The 26,579-nt window shown below is 43.6% G+C and overlaps 1 protein-coding gene across 2 annotated transcripts; it reads left to right on the forward strand.

The window, feature by feature from the left end:
- The first annotated feature begins 124 nt into the window (after positions 1–124).
- TNFAIP1 (TNF alpha induced protein 1) lies at positions 125–26,151 on the forward strand. 2 transcript variants are annotated; one of them, XM_039341691.1, is made up of 7 exons: positions 125–281; positions 8,195–8,545; positions 10,341–10,510; positions 11,137–11,226; positions 15,216–15,268; positions 21,123–21,318; positions 25,379–26,151. In XM_039341691.1, exons 2-7 carry the CDS (start codon positions 8,332–8,334, stop codon positions 25,598–25,600), a joined length of 945 nt encoding a protein of 314 aa, XP_039197625.1. In that variant the 5' UTR covers positions 125–281; positions 8,195–8,331; the 3' UTR covers positions 25,601–26,151. The 2 variants fall into 2 exon arrangements, with proteins under 2 accessions (XP_039197625.1, XP_039197632.1); XM_039341698.1 differs by lacking the exon at positions 125–281 and adding an exon at positions 3,872–3,977.
- The last annotated feature ends 428 nt before the right edge of the window (positions 26,152–26,579 follow it).

Here is a 26,579-nt window from a genome sequence, read left to right on the forward strand (position 1 = left end):
AGATGTAGTCCTGGTGGCCTTCGACAGCGTATATCGGGAATGGACGCCGGCGCGCGGGGCTTGCCGGGAGTTGTAGGCGGAGTTCTCGCGATTGGGAAGCCTGTTGCTGCAGCCCCAACTTGGAGCTTCTCTCTTTGGCCGGGATTGAGACGCTGAAGGCGCGGCGTGTGGCTCGGAGCCGGTTGAGGTCAGTTCCGCTCCTTTGCCCAGCCGTCGCTCGGAGGTCCCGCGGAGCCATTAGTGGCCTAGTCTGGGAGCAGCGCGGAACGGCTCAGAGGCAGGTAAAGAAAGAGCCAGCGGTTGGCAGGGCGAATGGGGTGGGAGGGCCCGTTTGGGACAAAGACGGGAAGTGAAATTGATTCTGTATTTGGGGACGAGAGGTTTGAGATAAAGCGAGGTAGGCGGGAGTAAGGGCAAGCTGGGTGCAAGAGTTTCCTTTTTGATTTATTTGTATAATTTATAGCCCCCCTCCCAACGACTCCCAACCTCTTTTAGCGTCGGTGGATAGGAGTCCGTCACATGCCGTTTTACACAGACTGGAGGTGGGGAAACGCTACACCTGTTGAAAGGCAGCCAAGAATTCAAACTCAGGAGGGGATGATGGTAGGGCCACTTAGTCATTTTGAATAAGATTGAAGAGGGAAATTACTGAATACCTGTTACGTTGGATGTTCTGAGCCTTCAAATGAGATGAAATGAAATATAGGGATTCTTCCCCGACTCCTGATCATATGGTAGTAGTATGCTAGCTTTGGTACACAGCCCCCAGTGAGCATTCAGAAGCAAGGATGCCCCTTTGCTTGAAAAAAGTTGGGCACCCTTCTGTAAATATAGCCAGGATGGTGTAGTGGTTAAAGCATTGGATCAGAACTGGGGAGGCTCAGCCAGATGTGTCTGGTAGGGTTGAGGGAACTCTTTGGGGATTAAAGGAAGGGAGCCACCTGGACAGAAGGTGAGATAGAAATCTAAATACAGGTAGCCCTCAAATTATGACAATAATGGAACTTGCCCATTGCAGTCGTAAATCGGGTCACCCACATGACTGACCTTTTTTGCAGTGGTTGTCATATGGCTGCAGGGGAGCGGGTGACTACTTGTAGTCGACTACTTGTAGTCCAAACCCTAAAACAGGGGTCTTCAAACTTGGCCCTTTTATGACTTATGGACTTCAACTCCCAGAATTCCTCAGCCAGCGTGCCTGGCTGAGGAATTTTGGGAGTTGAAGTCCACAAGTCATAAAAGGACCAAGTTTGAAGACCCCTGCCCTAAAAGAAAAAGCATGAACAGAAAATCAAATTTAAATAGAACAAAAGGAGCCTTGAGCAGGAGCTGTACAAAAGTAATTGGCCCTTTTGAACACCCCCCCCAAACTGAGTCCCAGCACGTACTGTATATATTCTTATAGTTTCAGTAGTTATTGGTTTACTAGGACAGTTTACATTTCCAGATTACCTTGATGCTGAACAACTAATTGGAAATGTTCAGACAGCAGTGTGAATGGTAACCTAAAATTGCTATACAGGAAGTCCACTTAACTTGAATTGAGATGACCAACTCGGTCATTGAGTGAAGTAGTTGCTAAGTGAAATATCATGATTTGATGGCCTCACTTCTGCTTCCTTTGGCTTTACAGACCTGTGAAGGTTGTAAACATGAGGATTGATTGCCAAATTAATTTTTCCATTAATGCTGTAACTGCGGTTGCTAAATTAGGCAGTCACTAAATGAAGACTACCTGTAAAAACTGCCAGTTTAAAACAGGACTGGAAAAGTAATTGTTATACCGCTTGTTAAAATATTCCATGAATCTGAAGACAAATTCATAAGGTATTTTGGTGTGTGTTTTTATATGCAGAATCAAAATCACTAAAGAAGGGGTTGACTTGAGGGCTTCCAGGTGTATTTGGATTACATGGCCCATCTTGCTGAGCCATTGCTGGTGATAGAAATTACCATACAAACATCAGAAGGGCAGCTTGCTAAGGTGCACGTTGATGGCTTTTTTTGCAGACATGGAGAACCAAGTTTATTAGTGTTAAAATGGACAATAGGTAGGATTGGTAACTGAATCTTGAAAAATGAGGCCAAATTTCAGCAGTGAGATCTGGAGGAGTTGCAGAACAAGCAAGCTGAGAGCATAAACTGCAGTATGGCTCCCATTTGTGCTATGTGGGGCCACAGGAGAAGACAGCTACATCTATAGCGTTTATGAACTGGCGATGAAGAATTCCCCAGAATGCTTAGCCATGATGTATCTTAAGGACTGAAGCATTGGATTTAGATGGGGGAGAGCTGGATTCAAGTCTATCCAAAGGGGCTCAGCCAAAGAAATTATTTGAATGTCTTTGGCTTTATGTCTCTTGCTCAGCTGTCCTGCAACTAGGCCACAGTGGAAGACCTCATCTGTTGCCGGATGAAAATGTAATAAAACATTTAATTCTCTTCCTGGCTGCTCTTCCTTCCTTGTTGAAGCCAAGCTTGGGGTTGCAAAATTATTAAACTATAATTTTTTTTCACCAGAGGCTTGAAGCAGGATTTTCAATGGGAAGGAAAGGGCCCCACTGGACAAATGAGCATTTCACTCTGAAAATGGCCAGGAGAAAGACTGAGTTTGTGACCTCTGGTGGAGAGGTGGCTCTTTTGTGGGCTGAGCGATGGAAGAAACAAACACTGCTACCTTTTAGAATTCTGTCTCATAGGTAGTCCTCGCTTAGCGACTGCCTCGCACGGAGCTATTTGCAATTAGGATGGTGATGGAAAAAGTAACTTTGGGGCCAATCCTTGCACTGACAATTTTTGCAGGTCTCTAAAGCCAAGGAAAATTTGAATAAAATTGTAAAATCACAATGTTTTACTTAGCAACCTCTTCATTTAATGACCAAGTTGCCAGTCCCAATTATCACAAAATGAGGACTACCTGTATTTATCAAATTGAGAAAAGTAGCTTCAGGACAGTCGTTGGATCTTGGCACACTCTGGCATCCTCAGTGTATCAAAATAGGACACAAAATTGGGAAGACCAGTCATAAGTCATTTTTCCTGGTACCGTTGTAACTTCAAATGGATGCTAAATGAATGGTTGTGTTGAGGACTACCTGTGAATCCAGGGGGCTCCAATTGTGATAAAACTTCCAGCACCCTTGGCATGGTCAGTACAAGTAGTTCTCAACTTAGGACCACAATTGAGCCCAAGATTTATGTTGTTAAGTGCGACATTAAGTGAATTTTGCCCCATTTTACAACTTTATTTACCTCAGTTGTTAAGTGAATCACTGCAGTTGATCAATTAGTAACACAGTTGTTAAGTGAATCTGGCTTCCCCATTGATTTTGCTTCTCAGAAGATCGCAAAAGGTGATGACATGACCCCAGGACACTGCGACCATCATAAATATGAACCAGTTGCCAAGCATCTGAATTTTGATTACATGACCAGGGGGATACTACAAAGGTCGTAATTGTGGGGAAAAAAGTCACTTTTTTCAGTGCCATTGTAACTTTGAATGGTCACTAAATGAACTGTTGTATGTTAAGGACTAGTGACAAGTGCCACATTCCCATCTCTCCGTCTTTGCAGCTCAAATCCGATTGTTTTTATGGCCATTTTTTTCCAGTTTGGTGATCTGCCATGATCTTTCCTGAATGCCATCCAGTTGGCACTTGCTGGTGCTGTTGAAAACAGAAACTGGTTGTGACGCTGGGTATTTCCAGTTTATTACTTTTTATAAAGGACAGTTAAAAAGTTTTTAAAAAGCCAAAGTCCAACGGGGAGGAAGGAAAGGAAATGTTCCTATTGTTTGAGAGAGGCTGAGTCAGTCCCCTTGCGTCATCCTTCAGGGCAGGACGGTGTGTGTGTCTGTGTGTGCCCCATTTTCCTGCCGCCTCTCTCAAATGCAGTGATTGAGCTCTGGACTTTGGTTTCCTGTCCAGAAGATAGTTCAGGATTGCCTTGGTTGCGGATACGGCTTTAAACAACAGGTACTTTTCTTTTCCTTCATTTCTGAAGATCATTTTTATATTCCAGGTACACTCTTAGATGGACTGGTTAGATTGTGACATCCCATTAAATTTAAGCAAAGATTAATTGCCATTTACAAGGGGGGAAAAAGCCCCTTCCTCTTTGTCTTCAATCTGAATGAGAACCTCTTTTGAATGTTTCTTGAAAACAGGAAGTGTGTTTATTTTTTCAAAGCTTCATATCTTTCGTAATTTGTCTGATCAGGGGATCTGTGTGTGATTATATACGTGTCTGTCTTCTATTTAAATCTACTTTTTCTATATTCTTTAACCTGGGAGAAAAAGAAGTTGACTCTTTAGTCTATTTGATACCATTCAGGTACTGGACTTTGTTAAGATGGTCTGAACGGCTCTTTATATTTTGAAACTAATACTTTCCATAAGATGGAAAATGTATTTTTATTGGCACTGCCTTAAACTGCATTTATCCTTTTTAGTATGTGATATTGCCTATCTATGTTCAGCTTGTGATCTGTAAATGTCTAAGATCTTTTTCACATAAACTGTTCCCCAGTTGGACTTATTGTCTGCTATACAGGTAAGTCCTCAACTTACTCCCATAACTTGAGTCTGGAATTACAGTCATAAGTCATGACAGTCGTTAAGCAGGACTCCATGTGATCATGCCTGATTTTACCACCTTTTTTGTGATGGTTGTTAAACCCGTTATAGGTAGGCCTCAACATACAACAGTTCATTTAGTGACTGTTCAAAGTTACAACGGTACTGAAAAAAGTGATTTATGACTGTTTTTCATACTTAAGACTGTTGCAGCTTCCCGAGGGTCATGTGATCCAATCCAGCCGCTTGGCAACTACCGTATATGCCGGCGTATTAGGCGACCCGGCGTATAAGACGACCCCCGTCTTTATAGCCGGGCCGCATTCCTAGAACGTCGTCTTATACGCCGGAAACTACCAGTATTTCCGGCGTATAAGACGACTCGGCGTATAAGACGACCCCCGTCTTTGGCGCCGATTTCAGCGCTCGCGGAAGTCGTCTTATACGCCGGCATTTACGGTAACTCATATTTACGATGGTGGCAGTGTCCCAGGGTCATGGGATCCCCTTCTGAAAAACAAAATCAATGAGGAAAGCAGATTCACTTAACAGCCATATTATTAACTTAACAACTGCAGGGATTCACTTAAGAACTTTGGCAAGAAAGGTCGTAAAATGGAGCAAAACTCACTTAACAAATATCCTGCTTAGCAACAGAAATTTGGGGCTTAGTTATGGTTGTAAGTCAAGGACTATCTGTATAAGCAATGGGCGTGTTTGCCGGAAACTGGAAGTAAATGCTGGTTTCTGGGGAAAAAAGGTACATCGTGGTCACGTGACCATGGGATGCTGCATATGGTTGTAAAAGTAGGACGGGTTGCCCAGCATAGGGTGTGTAGGTGTGTGTGTATCCATCAGAACTTTGAAAGTGGATTGTAAGTTACCTGGGGAAGGCATAACTTCAAACAGTCATAAGTTGAGGACGACTTGTTCTTACACTATACCTGTGCATTGACTTTCTTTTTGCTCCAGGACGAATCCTGCATCAATTTCCCTCAATTTTCTCTGTGGTTTTCATCCATTTCGCTAAACAATCCAGATGCCTGTGAATTTTCTTTGTTGGTTCTCTTATTAGCTGTCTCGCATTGGCTTAGCCCAGGGGTAGGCAACCTTGGCTCTTTTATGACTCGTGGACTTCAACTCCCAGAATTCCTGAGCCAGCCACGCTGAGGGAAAAGGGAGAGGTTTCCATGCTGAGCCATGCTGGCTCAGGAATTCTGGGAGTTGAAGTCCACGAGTCATAAAAGAGCCAAGGTTGCCTACCCCTGGCTTAGCCTCATCTGCCACTTTGACAGTTTTTCCTTTTGCCTTCATTCACATCATTAATGAAAAAACATTGAGAGGTTACAGGAAGTCCTTGACTTAAAACAGTTTGTTTAGTGATCGAAGTTACAACAGCACTGGAAAAAAAGCGACTCATGACCATTTTTCACACTTATGATCTTTGCAGCATCCCCATGGTCACGTGATCAAAATTTGGGCGCTTGGCAACTGACATGTATCTATGGAGATTCTCAGTCCGCTCAAGGAGCTGAAGAAGGTTCTTGGATGAGAAGCGAAACATCTTCAAAGAAAACGAAGCCCAGTTGCCTTGTGAAAAAGTATCTTTGGGACAACTGACTCATATTTACGACGGTCGCAGTGTCCCGGGGGTCATGTGATCCTCTTGGGACCTTCTGACAAGCAAAGTCAATGGGGAAGCCAGATCATGTTACTAATTTAACAGCTGCAGTGATTCACTTAACAACTGTGGCAAGAAATGGAGCAAAACTCACTTAACAACTTCCTCACTTGCTGCAAGAAAAAATTTGGGCTCAGTTGTGATCGTAAGTCGAGGACTACCTGTGTCCAACCCAGGACTGAGCCTTAAGTTATCTTTCTTGAAGCTTTCCTCTTGTTTGAACTATTTACAAGTGCTATTTGAGAATGATTTTCCAGCCACTTGGGAGTCTGCCATCCAGTTCATACTTAACTGATTTCAGAATGTTTTAATATTTATTCCTGACAAATAATTGTAATAATCATTATGCTGATTTCAAATGATTCCAGCTCTGGTGCTTTACAGGTAGTCCTCAACTTACAACCGTAATTACAGCAGTAAGTCATGGTGGTCATTAAGCAAATCACCACATGACCGTGCCCAATTTTACAACCTGTATTGCAGTGGTTGTTAAGTGAATCTGTTTTCTTCAGTGGACTTTTTTTTCCCTTGAAAACTGGAAGTCAATGCCGGAAACCCACAAAAAAACACCAAAAATAGCAGTCATGTGTTTGTGGGATGCTGCAAATGGCTGTAATTGTGAGCCAGTTGCCAAGCACCCAAAATGTGAACTCATGACCCTGAGGAGCTGTGTGTGTGGCTATCGGAACTCCAGAATCAGCTTGTAAGTAACTGGGAAAGTCTGTCAGAACTTTAAAGGATCACTAAACAACAGGACATTAAGCGAGGACTGCCATTACAAGCTGCTCAAAAATCCTAAAAAATGATTTCCTGGAAACACTGCTTGACCTGCTCTAAAAAGGAACCTGGAGCTCAACCAGGAAGGCTTTGCTCCTAGTTGTTTTCCTGATCTCCCATGGAGATGGGCCAATGTGTACACTGGGTCTCAGTTATGAAGAATGCTCAGGTTTCAATAATTAGAAATCTCTATTTTTGTAGCAATGCTTCTGATCTCTTCTTACAACATGCTAAACCAGGGATGGCAAACCTTTTAGAGACCAAGTGCCCAAACTGCAACCCAAAACTCACTTATGCATCGTCCGGTGCCTGGTGGGTGTGACCCATTGGGTGGGTGTGCCCCATGGGGTAGGCGTGGCTGTGGTGATAACTGCAGACTGGGTGGGACTAAAAAGTTCAATTCCAACTTTGCAAGATTTTTTTTTTCCCATGAGAAGTTGAAATTGACTCATTGATTGAACCTTTTTTTTTTTTTTCACACAGCAGCGGAGGCCTAAAGTGAAAAGGTTTTATAAAACCCAGATGAAGGCCTGGGACTGGGGTGACGGCATGTGTGCCCACAGAGAGGGCTCTGAGTGCCGCCTCTGGCACCCGTGCCATAGGTTTGCCATCACTGTGCTAAACTATAACATGGCTTCATAGTTTTTGGCAAAGAGGGTTGCAGGATCCAGGCAAGATGGTTGATAAAATGGGCTTTTCCTCTGAACGTGTGGTGGGAACCCAGTCCAACCCAATCCAACCCAATCTAGTTTAATGAAGAGAAGGACGAGGGGGGACGTGATAGCTGTGTTCCAATATCTCAGGGGCTGCCACAAAGAAGAGGGATTCAAGCTATTCTCCAAAACACCTGAAGGCAGGGCAAGAAGCAATGGATGGAAACTAATCAAGGAGAGAAGCAACCTAGAACTAAGGAGAAACTTCCTGACAGTTAGAACAATTAACCAGTGGAACAACCTGCCTCCGGAAGCGGTGAATGCTCCAACACTGGAAGTTTTTAAGAAGAAACTGGACAGCCATTTGTCCGAAATGGTATAGGGTTACCTGCCTGAGCAGGGGGTTGGACTTGATGACCTCCAAGGTCCCTTCCAATGTTGTTGTTGTTGTTATTTCAACCGACAACCAGTTAAACAAATCTCTTTTCTCTCTCTTCTGCTTTTAGAGTCTCTCAGCTCTGGGGCTTGCAGCTTCCAAGGAGTTCTTGAATCCAGTTGGAGACCCGCACAGCTTTCCCTTCCAACCACGGCGGAGTCGGTCAAACCCACCCACTGCCGTGTTGTGATCTATTTGCAGAAGGAGATGTCTGGTGACACCTGCTTAACAAACCTCTGCCCTGCTTCAGGAGCAAAGCCGAAGAGGTGCAGCTCCAAAGTCGGCACTCTTGGCAATAAGTATGTGCGGCTCAATGTCGGGGGCTCCTTGTACTACACCACCGTGCAAGTGTTGACACACCATGACACCATGCTGAAAGCTATGTTCAGCGGAAGAATGGAGGTGCTCTCCGACAAGGAAGGTGGGTGCTGATAGAAACCTGCAAAGCCGAGTGCCTATAAGCCCGTCCTTCAAAACATGCCACCAGCTCCCTTTCTAATCTGAACTCTATAATCCAGGATAATTTAGCCTTACAAGAAGTCCTCAACTTGCGACCACTCATTTAACAACCATTCAAACTTACGACAGTATTGGAAACTTTTGACCCTGGAAACTTCTTCTGGTCACATGATCACCAGTTGAGACCTTCCCCAGGGGGCTTCTGACTAGCAAAGTCAGTGGGGCAAGGCAGATTTGTTAACCACATCAAAATAATCATAAGATGGGGTGTGGCTTACTTCATGTCCACAGTACAGTGACTGAAGTTTTGCTCCCACTTGTGGTCGTAAGTTAAGGATTGCCTATACTCACCTGCAGGGGAGTGTTTGCATTGGATAAATATGGGCTTTGGTGTCAGCCAGAAGGAAGGCAGTTGGGCTTTTCTCAAATATTCATTGAAATCCACACCTCTTCCAGGTGCTGAGGTAGAAAAACACTGGGTTAAGGCATCAGGGTAGAAACAAGGAGATCATGAATTCTAGTCCTGCCCTAGGCACAAAGCCAATCAGGGGAGCTTGAGCCAGTCACATGCTCTCTGCCCTAGGAAGGAGACAATGGCAAGCCGAAGTGGCGCAGCAGTTAGGGTGCAGTACTGCAGGCCACTTTAGCTGACTGTGTTCAGCAGGTCAGCGGTTCAGATCTCACCGGTTCAAGGTTGACTCAGCCTTCCATCCTTCCAGGGTAGGTAAAATGAGGACGCAGATTGTTGGGGGCAATGTAAATATATATATATACATTGCTTACTGGTGTACACCGCTTAGAGAGTGCTCGCACTTAAAGCGGTATATAAGTCTCATAAATAAATAAATAAGCCACTTCTGAAAGACTTTGCCAAGAAAGCTGTGGGGACTTGTTCAGGCAGTCTTTTAGAGTTGGACACAACTGAACAGGAAAGCAAAGTCATACATAAGGGCTGCAACTGAGATATGTCTTCCTCAGTAGATGTTTTTATGGACAGGTGTTAAGTCGACATGATTGAGAGGTTCCGAGTGCTTATAAAAACAGACTTTGCACATTAGGTAGGTTTGACTCTCTGCTTTCTGAGAAGTTTTGCACTCAGGACCCCTGTCCTGCCTTGTGTCCATTTGTTTTAGAAAAGCAAGCATAATTAGAGCGGGGTGGTAAACTTGACTAGCTTAACCCTCTGTCACTTACTTTAGTTTCAAGATAAAATGAAAATATTCATGCTTTGCGGTTTTGCATTTTCGCCAACCGTGTCTCCGGCTGCTCTTGTAAAATATTCTATTGGGAAACAGGATCAGTTATGTTTGTGGATCATCTCTGGTGGGAGCAGGATGGGCTGATGCATCCATTTTGATCTCCCAGCACAGGCATTCCTCTGTATTGGTTCCAAAGGTTGGGAATGGGAGATACAGCTTTGTGTTGGTTCTCCTCTTTCTTTGAGTTCTAGTTGGCGTCGGGACAGGTAGTCCTCCACTTACAATCACAACTGAGTCCAAAATTTCTGTTGCTAAGTAAGATATTGAGTTTTGCCCAATTTTTTGATGACCTTCCTTGCCACAGTCAAGGACTACCTGTAAATCTAATTAATTAAAGTTATAATTGGCCTCTTCTGAGATTTGTTTGGAATTATCACCCAAGACTAGGCAAGTTTTCATACTCCTGCGAGTCTTCCTGGTGGAAAACGAAGCTCTGCGGGGTGATATATTTTTCCACCTGCTTTGCTTAAAACCCAAGGTCTCCTGTTTCTTTCCCAGGCTGGATCCTGATCGACCGCTGTGGGAAGCATTTTGGAACCGTCTTAAATTACCTTCGGGACAACACGGTCACTCTACCCAAGAACCGGCAGGAGATCAAGGAGCTGATGGCCGAAGCCAAATATTACCTCATCCAGGGCTTGGTGGACCTCTGTCAAGCTGCCTTGCAGGTAAGGGAGCTGCACACGCTGAATGGTAAAAGCTCAAGAGAAGGAAGGGACCCTGTAGGTCATCCAGCTCAACCCTTTTGCCCAAGGCAAGAATCCTACTCGAAAAAGGTCCTTGATAGGTGACTAGTGTATATTTAAAGTTCTCTGGGTAAGGACAGACTGAAGTCTCCCATGTAGATGATTATTCTAGAGACGGGGGCCTTTGTGCCGCCCCCCCCCCGCCCAGTCTGAATTTGAGGGCTTCAAACCTCCCCCCCCCCAAATGGACTACAAAACTTTCAGGCATTCTGTTCTCATGTTTTCAATCTTTAAAGCCTTCACTCTCTTAAAACTCTGAAGAGGTTCCTCAGATATTTGTTGGAGCCGTTCTCACGCCTTCTTTGAAAAGTGTGTGTGTGTGTGAGGGGGGAATTAATCAAAATTCTCTGCAAGGCTTAAGACATAAATTATGTCCTCCAGTAGCCGCCTCCTCAACACCTTGGCAAAAAAAAAAAAGAAAGAAAGAAAAGCCAGATATGCTTTCTAACTTAAATCTTCATTTCTGCCATTCAGAACAATGGGATTCCAGAGGCAGTGGCAGTCTACCCTGCTTTAATCTGTCCGGATGTGTGCAATTCTGTTTGCAGGACAAGAAAGAGACCTACTATCCTCTCTGCAATATCCCTGTCATCACGTCTCCAAAAGAGGAAGAGAGACTCATTGAATCCACCATGAAGGTATTGGGGGGGGGGGAAACGAGGAGGAAAAGGGCGGTTCCACACGTTACACTAAAGTAGAAGGTTCAGTATGTGGTCTGCCCTTTTTGTCTGAATACAAGTAGTCCTTGACTTAACAACCATTCATGTAGTGACCGTTTGAAGTCACAACAGCACTGAAAAAAGTGACTTACATCCAGTCCTCGCACTTATGAATGTCACAGCAGCCCCGCCCAGTCATGGGATGGAAATTCAGGCACCAGCATTGTATTTTTGACAATTGCAGCGTCCCGGGATCATGTGATTGCCCTTTGCAACCTTCCCAGCCAGCTTCAGGCAAGCCAAGTCACAGGGGGAAACTGTATTTGTTTAATGACCATGTGATTCACTTAACTGCAGTGCTTCACTTAACAACCATGGCAGAAAGCTGATAAAATTGGGGGCAACTCACTCAACCACACCTTGTTTAACAGTGGAAAGTCTGGTCCAGTTGTGGTCATAAGTTGAGGACTATATCATCTATCTATCTATCTATCTATCTATCTATCTATCTATCTATCTATCTATCTATCTATCAATCATATATCTTTAAAAAGCAAAATTTGCTTAACTGCAATGATTCACTTAAGAACTGACAAAAAAGATTGTAAAAGCTGCCTTGTTAAAATTCTGCTTCTAATTGTGGTTGTAAGTTGTGGGCTACCTGGAGATTTATTAGGATTGCTTGACCCAAGACGTCACTTAAAGCAGCATTTCAATCTTTCAGAAACCCCAAAACCTCTTAACACAAGGATCTTGACATCCAGCTTGGTGTGGTCCTTGATCTAATGGAGGGTAAGCACTGCCTGCCCTAAGCCAGAGTCACACCAAGCCCGATTTGGCACCATATGTGAAGTCTTGAGGCTGGGCATTTGAGGCTGGGCATTTGAACTTTGTCATGAGGAAGAGGAAAAAAAGGAGGCTCCATTAAGCTTTTAAATATGCAATTGAACACCTCCTAAAGTTGATATAAATATCTGAAGAAGGAACGTGATTTACCCTTTTCAGCTCAAGGTTTTCAAGTTTATGGCAGATAAAACCACTTTTATTATTTTTGGACTCTGCTGTTTGGCAAGTCATAAATGTGGCAGAATTTGTTGGAGGTAGATAGAATTAATGGTGCAAAGTAGACTGGATTCCCCATTGTTCCTCTTCTCTTTCTGCTCCAATTAAGATTCCCCAATATAGGAAATAATCTCTTTCCTTCCTTCTTTCCTTCCTTCCTTCTTTCCTTCCTTCCTTCTTTCCTTCCTTCTTTAGTTCATTCTTTAGTTCATTCTTTAATTCATTCGTACATTCATTCAAGAAAATTTACATGCTCTTCCAACCCACTCTCAGTGACTCTGGACAGTTTGCAAGGATAAAGTATATTGTTATATTTGTTTATTTGGAGCTACTCCAGGAACATCCCCGTGAAGGGCAAAAAAGTCAAGATGGCATCTATGCCTTTGTCTCCTCCCTCCACAGAAGCCACAGAGCTGTTCAACAGCACTTTAAAAAAAAAAAAAATTCCCAGCGAGGAAAGCTGTACAGACTTTTGAGTCTCATCTATGTCAAATGGCCTCCTAAAGGAGTTTAATAAGCTTTTAAAAGAATTAGATGGTTAAACTTTTTCTGGACTGAATTGCAGATAGTCCTCAATTATACCACCAAAATGGACTCGCCGTTTACAGTCCTATGCTGTGATGTTGTAAGTCACATGACCGACTTGATTTTGCCACCTTTCATGCAGTGGTTGTAAAAGGAATGCTGTGGTTGTTAAAGCAACCCATTGTTCGCTATGGCCTGGTGTTGCTGAAAACCAGAAGTAACTTTGTTTTTCAAGCAAAAATGTCGTAAACCACGGTCACTATGGAACGCTGCAAACAGCTGTAAATGCAGCCGTGTTGCTGAGCACCCAGAAGTTCAGAACTGGGTAATAATTCCGTCTTTTCCAGTAGGTCATAACTCAAAGACTACCCATACTTCAGATGGGCTATGCTTGAATGGTCCTGTTTGATGTTGAAGACCAAATTTTGGATAGATCTTCCTTTATGAAATAGAAGCCACGAGAAAGAATTCCAGTTTCCAGTTCTCTTTTTTGTCTTCTGTCCCCCCACCCCTCACACATTCCTGATCAGATGGTTTCCCATCTCCCTGGGTTGCGTAAGTGTCCTGGCCCAAAAGGAAAGTTCAGAATTGCTTTCTTGGAATGAAACCAAGGTCCATGCATGTCTTGGGAATCTGCATTTTCCATCAGTGTTGGAGGACTGTTTTCCCACCCTCTGACCATTAATGATAATAATAAAGTCGGAAGGGACCTTGGAGGCCATCTGGTCCAACCCCCTGCTCAGGCAGGAAACCCTATACCATTTCAGACAAATGGCTGTCCAGTCTCTTCTTGAAACCTTCCAGTGTTGGAGCATTCACCGCTTCTGGAGGCAGGTTGTTCCACTGTTAATTGTTCTAACTGTCAGGAAGTTTCTCCTTAGTTCTAGGTTGCTTCTCTCCTTGATTAGTTTCCATCCATTGCTTCTTGCCCTGCCTTCAGGTGTTTTGGAGAATAGCTTGAATCCCTCTTCTTTGTGGCAGCCCCTGAGATATTGGAACACAGCTATCACGTCCCCCCTCGTCCTTCTCTTCATTAAACTAGATTGGGTTGGATTGGGTTGGACTAGGTTCCCACCACACGTTCAGAGGAAAAGCCCATTTTATCAACCATCTTGCCTGGATCCTGCAACCCTCTTTGCCAAAAACTATGAAGCCATGTTATAGTTTAGCACAGTGATGGCAAACCTATGGCACGGGTGCCAGAGGCGGCACTCAGAGCCCTCTCTGTGGGCACACATGGAGAATAGCTGGACTCCCTCTTCTTTGTGGCAACCCCTGAAATATTGGGACACTGCTATCATGTCCCCCCTCGTCCTTCTCTTCATTAAACTAGACATACCCAATTCCAGCAACCGTTCCTTATATGTTTTAGCCTCCAGTCCCCTAATCATCTTTGATGCTCTTTGTACTCTTTCTAGAGTCTCAACATCCTTTTTACATTGTGGTGACCAAAACTGGATGCAGTATTCCAAGTGTGGCCTTACCAAGGCATTGTAAAGTGGTATTAACATTTCACATGATCTTGATTCTATCCCTCTGTTAATGCAGCCTAGCACTGTGTTGGCTTTTTTGGCAGCTGCAGCACACGGCTGGCTCCTTTTTAAGTGATTGTCCACTAGGAAAATCGACCAGGCTGATCTCAGGGTTATCTGAAAAGGAGCAGGTTCCCCTCCCGGGGTGTAAGCAGATACAGCTACCAGCAAATTTATCTCTGGCTTCCAGAAATAGACTGCCAGAGTTATACAGAGTTATAACCATTCATTTAGTGACCGCTCGAACTTACAATAGCACTGAAAAAAGTGACTTAGGACCATTTTTCACACTTACGACTTTTGCAGCCTCCCCATGGTCCCATGATCAAAATTCAGATGCTTGGCAACTGGCATGTATTTAAAACAGCTGCAGTGTCGTTGGGTCATGTGATCATTCTCCCAGCTGGCCTTTGGCAAGCAAAGTCAATGAGGGGAGCCAGATTCACTTAATGACCGTGGGTCTCACTTAACAGCTGCAGTGATTTGCTTAACCGTGGCAAGAAGGTCATACAATGAAGCGACACTCAATCACTGCTTTGCTTAATAACAGAAGTTCTGGTCTCAGCTGTGGTCGTAAATTGAGGATGACCCTTACTGGGAAACTGGAGGCCTGGCAAGATTACCCCCAAGGCTTGTTTTTCTCCTCCTTGCCTGTGCAAAGCACCCGAGTCAGGAATGGGGGTTTCAGGTTTCCATAATGACCTGGGGATGTTGAGTACTTCCGTTTCCAGAGAATTGTGGGATCTACCACAGTGAGTCTCCACAAGCTGCTGATGACACCCACGGCACAAAGTTTGATGTTCTCTCTTCTGCCTGCATTGATACCTCTTTTCTCTCCCTTGTTTTCAGCCAGTGGTGAAGCTCCTTTATAACCGAAGTAACAACAAATACTCCTATACAAGGTAAATATCTCTCTTCTCTGTGCAAATGTGAAACTTAAAAGACAAAGCTTGGAATGCTGGCCGTAGGATGCTCCAATCCACCCTTCTGTTCCTGCGGGGATCCACCAGTTGAATCTAGGAAGACCCCAAACAGACCTAAAAGCTCTGTAACACTATGCAGATATGCCGAAAGATAATATATTCCTTATATGTGTTTGAATAGACCCACGTTGTATTCCAGGGAATATGTGAACCCATCAATCTCTTGCATGGTTATAATTCAGAAGGAAAAAAATTGAAGATCTAGGGTTGCTCCTCCAGAATTTGCCACTACGCTGTATTTTTAAAGAAGGGACCATTCTTAAATCTGTAGAAAATCCTATTTGTTATAATTATTTTGGTTGTTCACGTTTGCTGGAAATTTACGTAGTCTTTATGCCGGTTCGGTCTACTGTGTGGAATGCACAACAAAGCTTGTTGCTTAATTAATATCCTTCAGCCAGAAGAAAACGGCAGGTTCCTGGTTTAATTTCTCACTGTTTAATTTCTCATTCTTTATCATTAAGTTATCCAGATCTGGCTCTTTCCCCTCTCCTAAGCATTAAAACCCAGTTGAGTTGGTGGTCCCTGCTGTGGTGGTTTTGATGTCTTGTGTGTGGTTGCCATTTTACAAATATATGTATTTCTTTATATATATTATATATTTTCTTTATATATGTGTATATATATATATGTGTGTGTGTGTATATGTGTGTCTATATGCATATGTTAACAATAATGTTGGAAGGTACTTTGGAGGTCATCTAGTCCAACCCCCTGTTCAGGTAGGAAACCGTATACCATTTCAGACAAATGGCTGTCCAGTCTCTTCTTAAAAACTTCCAGTGTTGGAGCATTCACCGCTTCTGGAGCAGGTTGTTCCACTGGTTAATTGTTCTCACTGTCAGGAAGTTTCTCCTTAGTTCTAGGTTGCTTCTCTCCTTGGTCAGTTTCCATCCGTTACTTCTTGTCCTGCCTTCAGGCGCTTTGGAGAATAGCTTGACTCCCTCTTCTTTGTATACACACACACATGGTATATTTATTTATTTATTTATTTATGAGACTTATATACCGCTTTAAGTGCAAGCACTCTCTAAGCGGTGTACACCAGTAAGCAATGTATATATATATATTTTACATTGCCCCCAACAATCTGGGTCCTCATTTTACCTACCCCGGAAGGATGGAAGGCTGAGTCAACCTTGAGCCGGTGAGATTTGAACCGCTGACCTGCTGAACACAGTCAGCTAAAGTGGCCTGCAGTACTGCACTCTAACTGCTGCGCCACCTCGGCTCTTATATAATACATTAAAAATAGTCTTCATTTATGATTGGTCTCTTAGCAACTGTTCATAGTTACAATGGACGTATGAAAAGGTACTTATGACCCAGTTCTGGAATTCCAACAGCCACTGCCCCCTCCCCCCCACCGTTACATGTCTGCATTTTGGGGGCGTTCAGCAACCAGCCCGTCTTTACTGCCATTTGCAACCTCCCACAGTCACATGACCATGATTTCTGATGTTTTTGCTGGAGTCTGGCATTTACTTCCAGTTTTGAGCCAAACCTACCCGTAGCGAACATAAGAGAACAGCCATGGCAGTTGCTTAACAATTGCCTCAAAAAAAGGCTTGCAAAATTGGGTGTGGTCACGTGGTTACCTTGGGTTTACAACCAGTATGACTTAACAACCATAATTACAGGCTCAGTCATAAGTTGAGGACACGACCTGTTACATGCATTGGATGTAACATACTGCAAATAGATATAATTTACAATATAAAATATAAAGTGTACATTTTAAAAGTAAAATAAATTTTGCATTTTGTAAGTCAAAAGGATGTCTGGGGGAGAATAGGAATTTGTCAGATTCAGCCCCCTTAGCAGTCAGTTATTAAACAGAAAAGTTCTCTTACTATAGCAAAGCAGTTGTACTCAGAGTCTTCAATCAGAACTTGGCAAAGTAATCCTAGGCACAGATCCTAGGCCAGGGGTAGGCAATCTTGGCTCTTTTATGACTCGTGGACTTCAATTCCCAGAATTCCTGAGCTGTCATGGCTCAGCATGGAAACCTCTCCCTTTCTTCTCAGCATAGCTGGCTCAGGAATTCTGGGAGTTGAAGTCCACGAGTCATAAAAGAGCCAAGGTTGCCTACCCCTGTCCTAGGCGCTTTAAGATATAGTCAGTCTTTCAAAGCAGCAGACAAGATTACTTTGCCACTGACTAACCTTTAAAAGTATTAATTTGTGTGGTTTATCTACCTGTCCATGACAATTCTCTGGTCAAAGTACAAGGTAAAAAGTTATTAATTATGGTAGCAGCAGTAAAAAAAATGCAGCTACTGCTATTTAAAGTAAATAACAAGATTGTTGCAGTAGCCGTGAGAAATTAGAGCTAAGGATTAACTGGTGTTTGGACACAATTTCCCCTGTTTTGTAATCCATCTAGGACTGTACTGTGGGACTAAATTCCAGATAGTCCTTGACCTACAACCATTCATTTAGTGAACGGTCATTAAGTCGAGGACTACCTGTAATTTGAAGTTAATGCTGGTGCAAAAAAAATTATTTACCACCAGTCCTCATCCTTAATGACCATCACAGTGTCTCCATGGTGTCCCCATAGTCACCGGATCATGATTTGGGCATATGACAACCAGCTTCTATTTTTTTGCAGTGCCCTGGGATTACATGATCATTGCTTGCAACTTTTCCAGCCAGTTTGGAGTAAACGTCATCACTCAATGCCATCCCTCAGTGATGGGATCATGACGTGATTGGCTTAAGGAGCATGTCAAGAAAGATCATAAAACCAGTGCAGTCACATGATGCTCAGTTAATGAAGCGCATCACTTAGCGACGGCAGTCCCAATCCAAACTATGGTCCTAAGTCGAGGGCCACCAGGCATAGTATTAATACCACTTTACAATGCCTTGGTAAGGCCACACTTGGAATACTGCATCCAGTTTTGGTCACCACGATGTAAAAAAGATGTTGAGACTCTAGAGAGAGTACAGAGAAGAACAACAAAGATGATTAGGGGACTGAAGGCTAAAACATACAAGGAACGGTTGCTGGAATTGGGTATGTCTAGTTTAATGAAGAGAAGGATGAGCGGGGACATAATAGCAGTATTCCAATATCTCAGGGGCTGCCACAAAGAAGAGGGAGTCAAGCTATTCTCCAAAGTGCCTGAAGGCAGGGCAAGAAGCAACGGGTGGAAACTAATCAAGGAGAGAAGCAACCTAGAACTAAGGAGAAACTTCCTGACAGTGAGAACAATTAACCAGTGGAACAACTTGCCTCCAGAAGTGGTGAATGCTCCAACACTGGAAGTTTTTAAGAAGAGACTGGACAGCCATTTGTCCGAAATGGTGTAAGGTTTCCTGCCTGAGCAGGGGGTTGGGCTAGATGACCTCCAAGGTCCCTTCCAACATCATCATCATCATTATTATTATTATATCCAAAGGAGCCGTCTCTTCCACTGCAGGCAGAAACATTCAGCCAACAGCTACTTGTGTGAACATTTTCCTTGCTCTTTTTGTCATTATTGAATTTCTGTTGTCTTACTCACCAGAAAGCCCATTTTTTTTCACCCTGATCTGGTGGATACATTTGGAATGCTTAAAATATGGGGAATTTGCTCCAAGGTAAACTGCTGGGACACCCCCCCCTCCCAAAATACACACTCCCCCAAATCTTTTTTTCTTTTTCCTTTTGGGTCAGGAGTATGTTTCCTGATGAAGCCCCTGCCGTTTTTATTTCCCAGGAATAACAGTAGAGCCAGAGGCTGGAGTTCTTTTATGCCAATCTCTGAGTAGATTCTTTTAGTTTGTCTACAGGGTGGTCCTTGATTTACGAACACAAATGAGTCCTGAATTTCTGAAGCTAACAAAACAGTTGTGAGGTTTGCCCCATTCTGGTCTGTTTTTTTTTGCCCAGTGCCAGAGCTGCCACAACAATAGAAGCAAAGACGAAGCTCAGTCACCAGCTGGCGCACTTAGCACGTGAGGACCTCTGCGTTCCTCGGCTTACGACCATTCGTTTAGTAACGCTTCAAAGTTCAGCAGCACCCAAAAAAAGGGACGGCCATTTTTCATACTTATGACTTGCAGCATCCCCAAGGTCATGTGATAGATGGTTCATATTTAGGACGGTTGCAGTGTCCCGGGATCATGTGATCACTTTTTGCGATGCTCTGACCAGCAAAGTCAATAGAGGAAGCCAGATCCACTCAACCACTGTTTTACTAACTTAACAACTGCAGTGACTCACTTAACAACTGTGGCAAGAAAGGTCGCAAAATGGGGCAAAACTCAACTGCTCACCAAGCAACAGAAATTTGGGGCTCAGTTGTACTTGTAAGTCAAGGACTACCTGGATGTCCAGATGCCTCTGCTTGCTGGAGCTAGGAAGGAGCCACACATCCCTTGACAAAATGTTTTTGGTGCTGGAGGAGAGCAGAAATATAGAATTCTTCCAGCCTTCCAGAGCTCAGAGTCACTTTTGATGGCAAGTAGGGCAGTGTAAGAATAGAATAGAATAGAATAATACTGAATAGAATAGAATAGAATAGAATAGAATAGAATAATAATACAGAATAGAATAATAATACAGAATAGAATAGAATAGAATAATACAGAATAGAATAGAATAGAATAGAATAGAATAGAATAGAATAATAATACAGAATAGAATAATAATACAGAATAGAATAGAATAATACAGAATAGAATAGAATAGAATAGAATAGAATAGAATAATAATACAGAATAGAATAGAATAGAATAGAATAGAATAATAATACAGAATAGAATAATAATACAGAATAGAATAGAATAATACAGAATAGAATAGAATAGAATAATACAGAATAGAATAGAATAGAATAGAATAGAATAGAATAGAATAGAATAGAATAGAATAGAATAGAATAGAATAGAATAGAATAGAATAGTTGGAAGGGATCTTGGAGATCTTCTAGTCCAGACATGTCAAACACAAGGCCCGGGGACCGGATGCAGCCCGCGAAGTGGTTTCATGTGGCCCGTGAAGCCATCCTGGAAACAGTGAGGGAATGGCCCCCGCTGCCTTGGTCCTGGCCCAAGCCGGCTGGGAGCCAATGTAGAATTTGTGGTGGCCATCTATGCTGAAACACATTCATTCTTAGCTCCACAAGGCCATCTTAGCTCCACAAGGCCATCAAGGAACCAGCTCCTGCCGTGTTGCCCCCACCCCCTGGGTGCATGCTGGAGAGGTGTCATCCTTTGAGAGGAATGAAGAAATGCACCATACCTTGGCGCTTGCCCTGGTCCCACCTCCTTCTGCCAGAGACCCTCAGATCTTTCCCACTCCTGCCCAGGCCCCCACAGGCACCCTTGACGCGAACGATTTAGAGCTGGCCATGCCCACCCAGTAGGCCACACCCACTCCATCCATGCCCACCCAGTAGGCCACACCCACCCTGGCTGCACCCACCCAGCCCCCCGAGGGCAACTGCAATGCTGATGCAGCCCTCAATGAAATTGAGTTTGACACCCCTGTTCTAGTCCAACCCACTGCTTCGGCAGGAGACCCTATATTATTTCAGACAAATGTTATCCAATCTGTTCTTGAAAACCTCCAGTATTGGAGCATTCAAAACTTATAGCGGCAAGTTGTTCCATTGACTAATTTTTCTAACTGGCAGGAAATTTCTCCTTAGTTCCAGGTTGCTTCTCACCTTGATTAGTTTCCATCCGTTGCATCTTGTCCTGCCCACGAATGCTTTGGAGATTAGGTTGACCCCCTTTTCTTTGTTTAATAAATAAAGCTGCTTTTTTTTCCCCTCCTCCAGCAACTCAGATGACAATCTTCTGAAGAACATTGAACTCTTTGACAAGCTGTCGCTCCGATTCAACAGGAGGGTTCTTTTCATCAAGGACGTCATCGGAGACGAGATCTGCTGCTGGAGTTTCTTTGGACAGGGACGGAAGCTGGCCGAGGTCTGCTGCACCTCCATTGTTTATGCCACGGAGAAGAAGCAAACAAAGGTATTGGTGATTCCGGGCACTGGGATGGAGATCAGGGCTGACAGTCCTCTGTGAATTGTCTCAGGACTAATAGATAGATAACCTTTATTGCCATTTTTTACTGTTGGCATACTGGCACATATTAAAAATGAAATTTTGTTGCCTGCACCTGAAGGCAGGACAAGAAGCAACGGATGGAAATTAACGGAGAGAAGCAACTTAGAACTAAGGAGAAACTTCCTGTCAGTTAGAACAATTAACCAGTGGAACAACCTGCCTCCAGAAGCAGTGAATTCTCCAACACTGGAAGTTTTTAAGAAGAGACTGGACAGCCATTTGTCTGAAATGATATAGGGTTTCCTGCCTGAGCAGGGGGTTGGACTAGATGACCACCAAGGTCTCTTCGAAGTATTATTATTAATAGTAGTAGTATTAGTGTACCTACATAACATATATATAGACATGCTACATGCATATGTATATACCTACACCCTTACATATAAATACATATAAATATTAATCACTGTCCATCTTGAATACATACCCGTATTTCCCTGAAAATAAGACCTTGTCTTATATTAATTTTTGCTCCCAAAGCCGCATTAGGGCTTATTTTATGCTTAGGTCTTATTTTCAGGGAAATACAGTAGCGTAAAGAGGAAGCTGGAGAGTTCACAAGGCTGAATACCTGAGATACCTGCCATTGTTGGGATGGGAGGGGAAGGGATGTCACTCTCCCAGGCAGACTAGACAGAAAACGTGACCAGATGAGCTAATTTTACCTTATTGTAAGGCTCCCTTAACAGAACCTTGGTAGTTAGAAAGTACAATTCTCCCACTGTCTTTTTTATGGTTTGAGAAGTTAAGGGGGTTCCTTTCTTTGAGTATTTAAAAAGCAACGTGGTGACTGGGTTAATCAAATAATTCAATAGCAAAATGTTTAATGCAAATCTTAGGTTACAACATTAGATATTTTCTCTCTTTTCCCCTTAACATTTACTATCTCGTATTCAAACTAGTACATTTCTAACTATATCAGCTTCATAAAGACATCATTATTACATTTATCAATACATTTTTGGCTTATACATATTTTCATTACATTCATTTCTGTCTGTTATGAAGCTCCTTCCCTCCTTCCGGTGTCTGAGAGTTCCCCAGGCAGCCTTTCTTCCAGTCATACCCCAAGGCCGTTCTTTACATATCGTTAAGGGAAGCATCTTCCAAAAGTTGGAAAAAGTCTTGTGCAGGTAGTCCTCGCCTTACGTCCACAATTGAACCCACAATTTCTGTCGCTAAGCGAGACGGTTGTGAAGTGACTTGGATGTCATGGGCTGCTGTATTTGGTGTGGCCCAAAAAAAAAAAAAAAACCCTCGTGCAGGTAGTCCTTGACTTAACGACCACAATTGAGTCGAAAAGTTCTTTGCTAAGTGAGACATTTGTTAAGTGAATTTTCCCCATTTTTGCAACCCTGTCTTGCCACAGAAAGTGAACCGCAGGCAATCGCTGCAGTGGTTAAGTTAGTGACACAGTTGTTCAGGGAATCTCACTTCCTCATTGGCTTTGCAGGTCGGAAGGTCGCAAAAGGTGATCACGTGATCTTGGGACACTGCCAGTGTGTCATAAATATGAATAAATAGCTGCTTAAGACCTGGCTTTTCCGGCAGGCCTGGGGTTTATAAAATCTGACCCCTGGATGACTGTTATTGTACTGTTTGTTTTGTCATGTTTTATGTTGTTTTTATTGTTAGCCGCCCAGAGTCCTGCGGGAGTGGGGCGGTTTATAAATTTTAAAAATAAAAATAAAAAATAAAATAAAATAAACCAGTTGCCAAGCATCCGAATTTTGATCATATGACCATGGGGATGCTGCAATGGTCTTACGTGTGAAAAACGGTCCTAAGTCACTTTTTTCAGTGCTGTTGTAAGTTCAAACAGTCATAAAACAAATGGTTGTAAGTCAAGGACTGCCTGTACGTCCTCCTCTCCCAAGTGGCTGCAGCCTACTTGTGAAATGACTACCACGGTTGAGCCAGTTAAAAATAGCCATTTTGGAGTGGTGGGGCTGAAAATAAAATCACTGACCCTAAAATCTCAGGGCAGAATCTATCACGGTTACTCTCCCAATGTGCTTTTTTACTGCTCCAGTATCCTTGTCACAGGAGGGATGGTCAGGCCTTCTCTGAAATGAAGATGGCGTTGCAGTGTTTGGCAGAAGGCTTGACCCAGTTGGATGGGAATCCACCAGGAAATTTAACTTTACTTGGAGTTGACGTAGCTTGGCTGGCCGCCCATTTAGATAGATGGAAAGGAGACTGGGCAGATTCTTGGAGGATGTGGCCTACCGGTTGCAGCTGCTCTTGGTTGCGGTTGAATGCATCCTAAATTTTGCAGAGAGCAGATCTTAAATCCAGATATTGGAGACCTTATCGTGCTTTCCATTTCTGACTCACACAGACAGTTGCTATGGTACCTTTCAGTTTATTCAAGGCCAAAGTATAATAGCATGCAAACTAAAAAAAAAAAAAAAACCTCTCAGATGCTTACCTGAATGAACTGCTTTCAAATAGGAGCAAGGAGAATAGTCAGTCCAAAGTTCAGGTGACCCAGGTTGTCGGCCAGTTCACAGGTCAGAGATTCAAGGTTTCTTACATGAACAGGCATGTTACACAAGGGCTTGGAGATCAGATGTTGCTTCCAATAAAGGGAACACGGGTCAGAGCTGCTTGTTAAGTCAGGCTGCAGCCAGCTGTTATGCGTTAAGAAATTTACTCCTTTCCTTGGCAAGGAGCCCTAATAGAAAGATGTTGCTGTATTCTTCGCTCTACTTGCTGGGTGCGTGTCAGCCCTCCAGGTAAATCAGAGAGGAAACAATTCTACTTTATTGTAAGGCTGCATTAACTACAAACTTGCAATTCAGAAGGCAGAAACTTTCTCTCTCTCCCTTTAAGTTCCTGCCTCTCTTGTCTGATTGTTTCCTAACTAGCGATTTTTCCACATTTTCCCAAAGACCATCCACACATCCCACTACAGTGCGAGGTTCTAGGACGCCAGATGCCATGAAAATTATCTGAGTGCTCCAGCTGCTCTTATCTTTGATCAGCCTTGATCAAAGATCAAAATTCTTGATTTTATATCCTGTTGTTGATCCAGTGCATAAAAAAGTCACAGATGCCATCTTGAGGATTTACAGGTCGTCCTTGACTTACGACCGGAATTGAGCCCAACATTTCTGGGGCTAAGCAAAAAAGTTATTGTGAGTTTTGCCCCATATTATGACCTTTCTTGCCACAGTTGTTAAGTGAATCACTGCAGTTGTTAAGTGAGTAACACAGTTGTTAAGTGAATCTGGCTTCCCCACTGATTTGGCTTGTCAGAAGATTGCAAGAGCGATTACATGACCTCGGGACACTGCAACCGTCATAAATGCAAGTGAGTTGCCAAGTGGCTGAATTTCAATTATATGACCACGGGAATGGCACAGCAGTCATCAGTGTGAAAAATGGTTATAAGTCACTTTTTTCAGTGCCATTTTAACTTCAAACAAATGGTTGTAAGTCAAGAACTATCTGTATTTATTTAATTGTTTTGCCTGCCTCCCCTGTGGACATCCTTAATTAGAGGACAATACTGGACGTAATCTATCTGTGCATATGTTCCCCCAAATACCTCTGCTGGTGTAGGAGATAACCAGGCTGAGCCCGAGGGCGGGATCAAACGGGTCATCAGTTTGGAATCCCTATGCTCCCACAAGAGACCTAAATCCCGTCTCCTATGAATTCCATTGACTCTAATCTAGCACCAGTTTGCCTTCACTGTTAGTAGTTCAGATTCTTGTGTATAGATAGCATGAAATAAACTTGTAGTACTTTTGAACCCTATCCTGGCGCCTGGTTTCTTGTGCCTGACAAGTGGCCACTGTGGGGGCTCAGGACTGGCCCAGCTGGGAGCTTGATGGCTTTCAGGCCCCTGATTCTTCTGAGATCTCAGGGTTACAAATGATGGTGTGTATCGGGGGGGGGGGAGGCAGGATGGAACCGCTGCTCCGATTCCCAAAGCTTCATCTTCTTCTTCCTCCAGGTCGAATTCCCTGAGGCCCGCATTTACGAGGAAACGCTTAACATCCTGTTATACGAGACTCCACGGGTGCCTGATAATTCCCTGCTGGAGGCCACAAGCCAAAATCGGAGCCAGGCCTCCCGCGGAGAAGACGAGGACGGCAACTACGAGCCACGCGACCGAGTCAGGCGCATTCACGTCAAGCGATACAGCACCTACGATGACCGGCAGATAGGCCATTAGGGCCCCCGGGGGCCACCCAGAGCTCCTCCTTCCACCTGGGGGGGAGGGCACGTAGCTTCAGCACTGTGGGTCCCCTCGTGGGCCCAAATCTTCCAGGAGGCCAGCTTACATTTCAGCCACACTGCAATATAGTTTGTGAAACTTTACTCCCCGAGGCCAAGTTACAGCTGGGTGGCAACCTTGTGGGTTTGAAGCCATCCCTTGGCGGTTTTGTGTGGAATTTGATGGGCTCCTTTTCTGCCTCGAGACTCTTCCTGAAGACTTCGGTGCTTAAAAACAAAAATCCAGATGCTGAGACCAAAGAATCACACTTAAACACTACATTGCGACGATGAAACACTACCGTTTTGTAGCTCCTGATCCCCTTTCCCTGAGTAGCCATGACACTTTTTTTTCTCCTTTAGCAGAATGTGATTCTTATTATTATTACTATTATTATTTTTTAATTGCCAAAACTAAGAATTGAGAGAACTTCTAATGCCACCTCGGCTAGAATCCTTAGGGCGCAATGTTGCTGGGAATAACTGGAAATCAACTTCATCCTGGAAAAACTTCTGTCCTAGTTCCTGATTCTTACTGACGCGTTTGCGGAGAAATTTGTAGGGAAGGGATGTACCCGGTGTGCATCTTGTACACATAGTCCTCGACTTATAACCACAATCGAGTCCTTGGTTCTCTCTGAGCTGGTCCACTAGTCACTAGCACGGACGAAGTTTGGATAACGAAATGTCTGCAAGAAGACAAGCAAGCTCAGAGAGCACCGAGAACCCTGAACCTACAACTATTCTCCTTGAGCTCAAAATTTCTGTTTGCTAAGCCAGACTGGGGTTGCCTTGTGCTCCATTTTAGGACCTTTCTTGGCACAGTTGTTAAGTCAATCCCTGCAGTTGTTCAGTTAGTCACACAGTTGTTAAGTGAATATGGCTTCCCTCTGGTCTTTGCAGGACATTCATAAGTAGGAGCCAATCACCAAGTGTTA

Source organism: Crotalus tigris, unplaced genomic scaffold (genome assembly GCF_016545835.1).
Source record: "Crotalus tigris isolate CLP2741 ecotype Arizona unplaced genomic scaffold, ASM1654583v1 scf7180000017550.10884619, whole genome shotgun sequence".
Taxonomy (NCBI): Eukaryota; Metazoa; Chordata; class Lepidosauria; order Squamata; family Viperidae; genus Crotalus; species Crotalus tigris.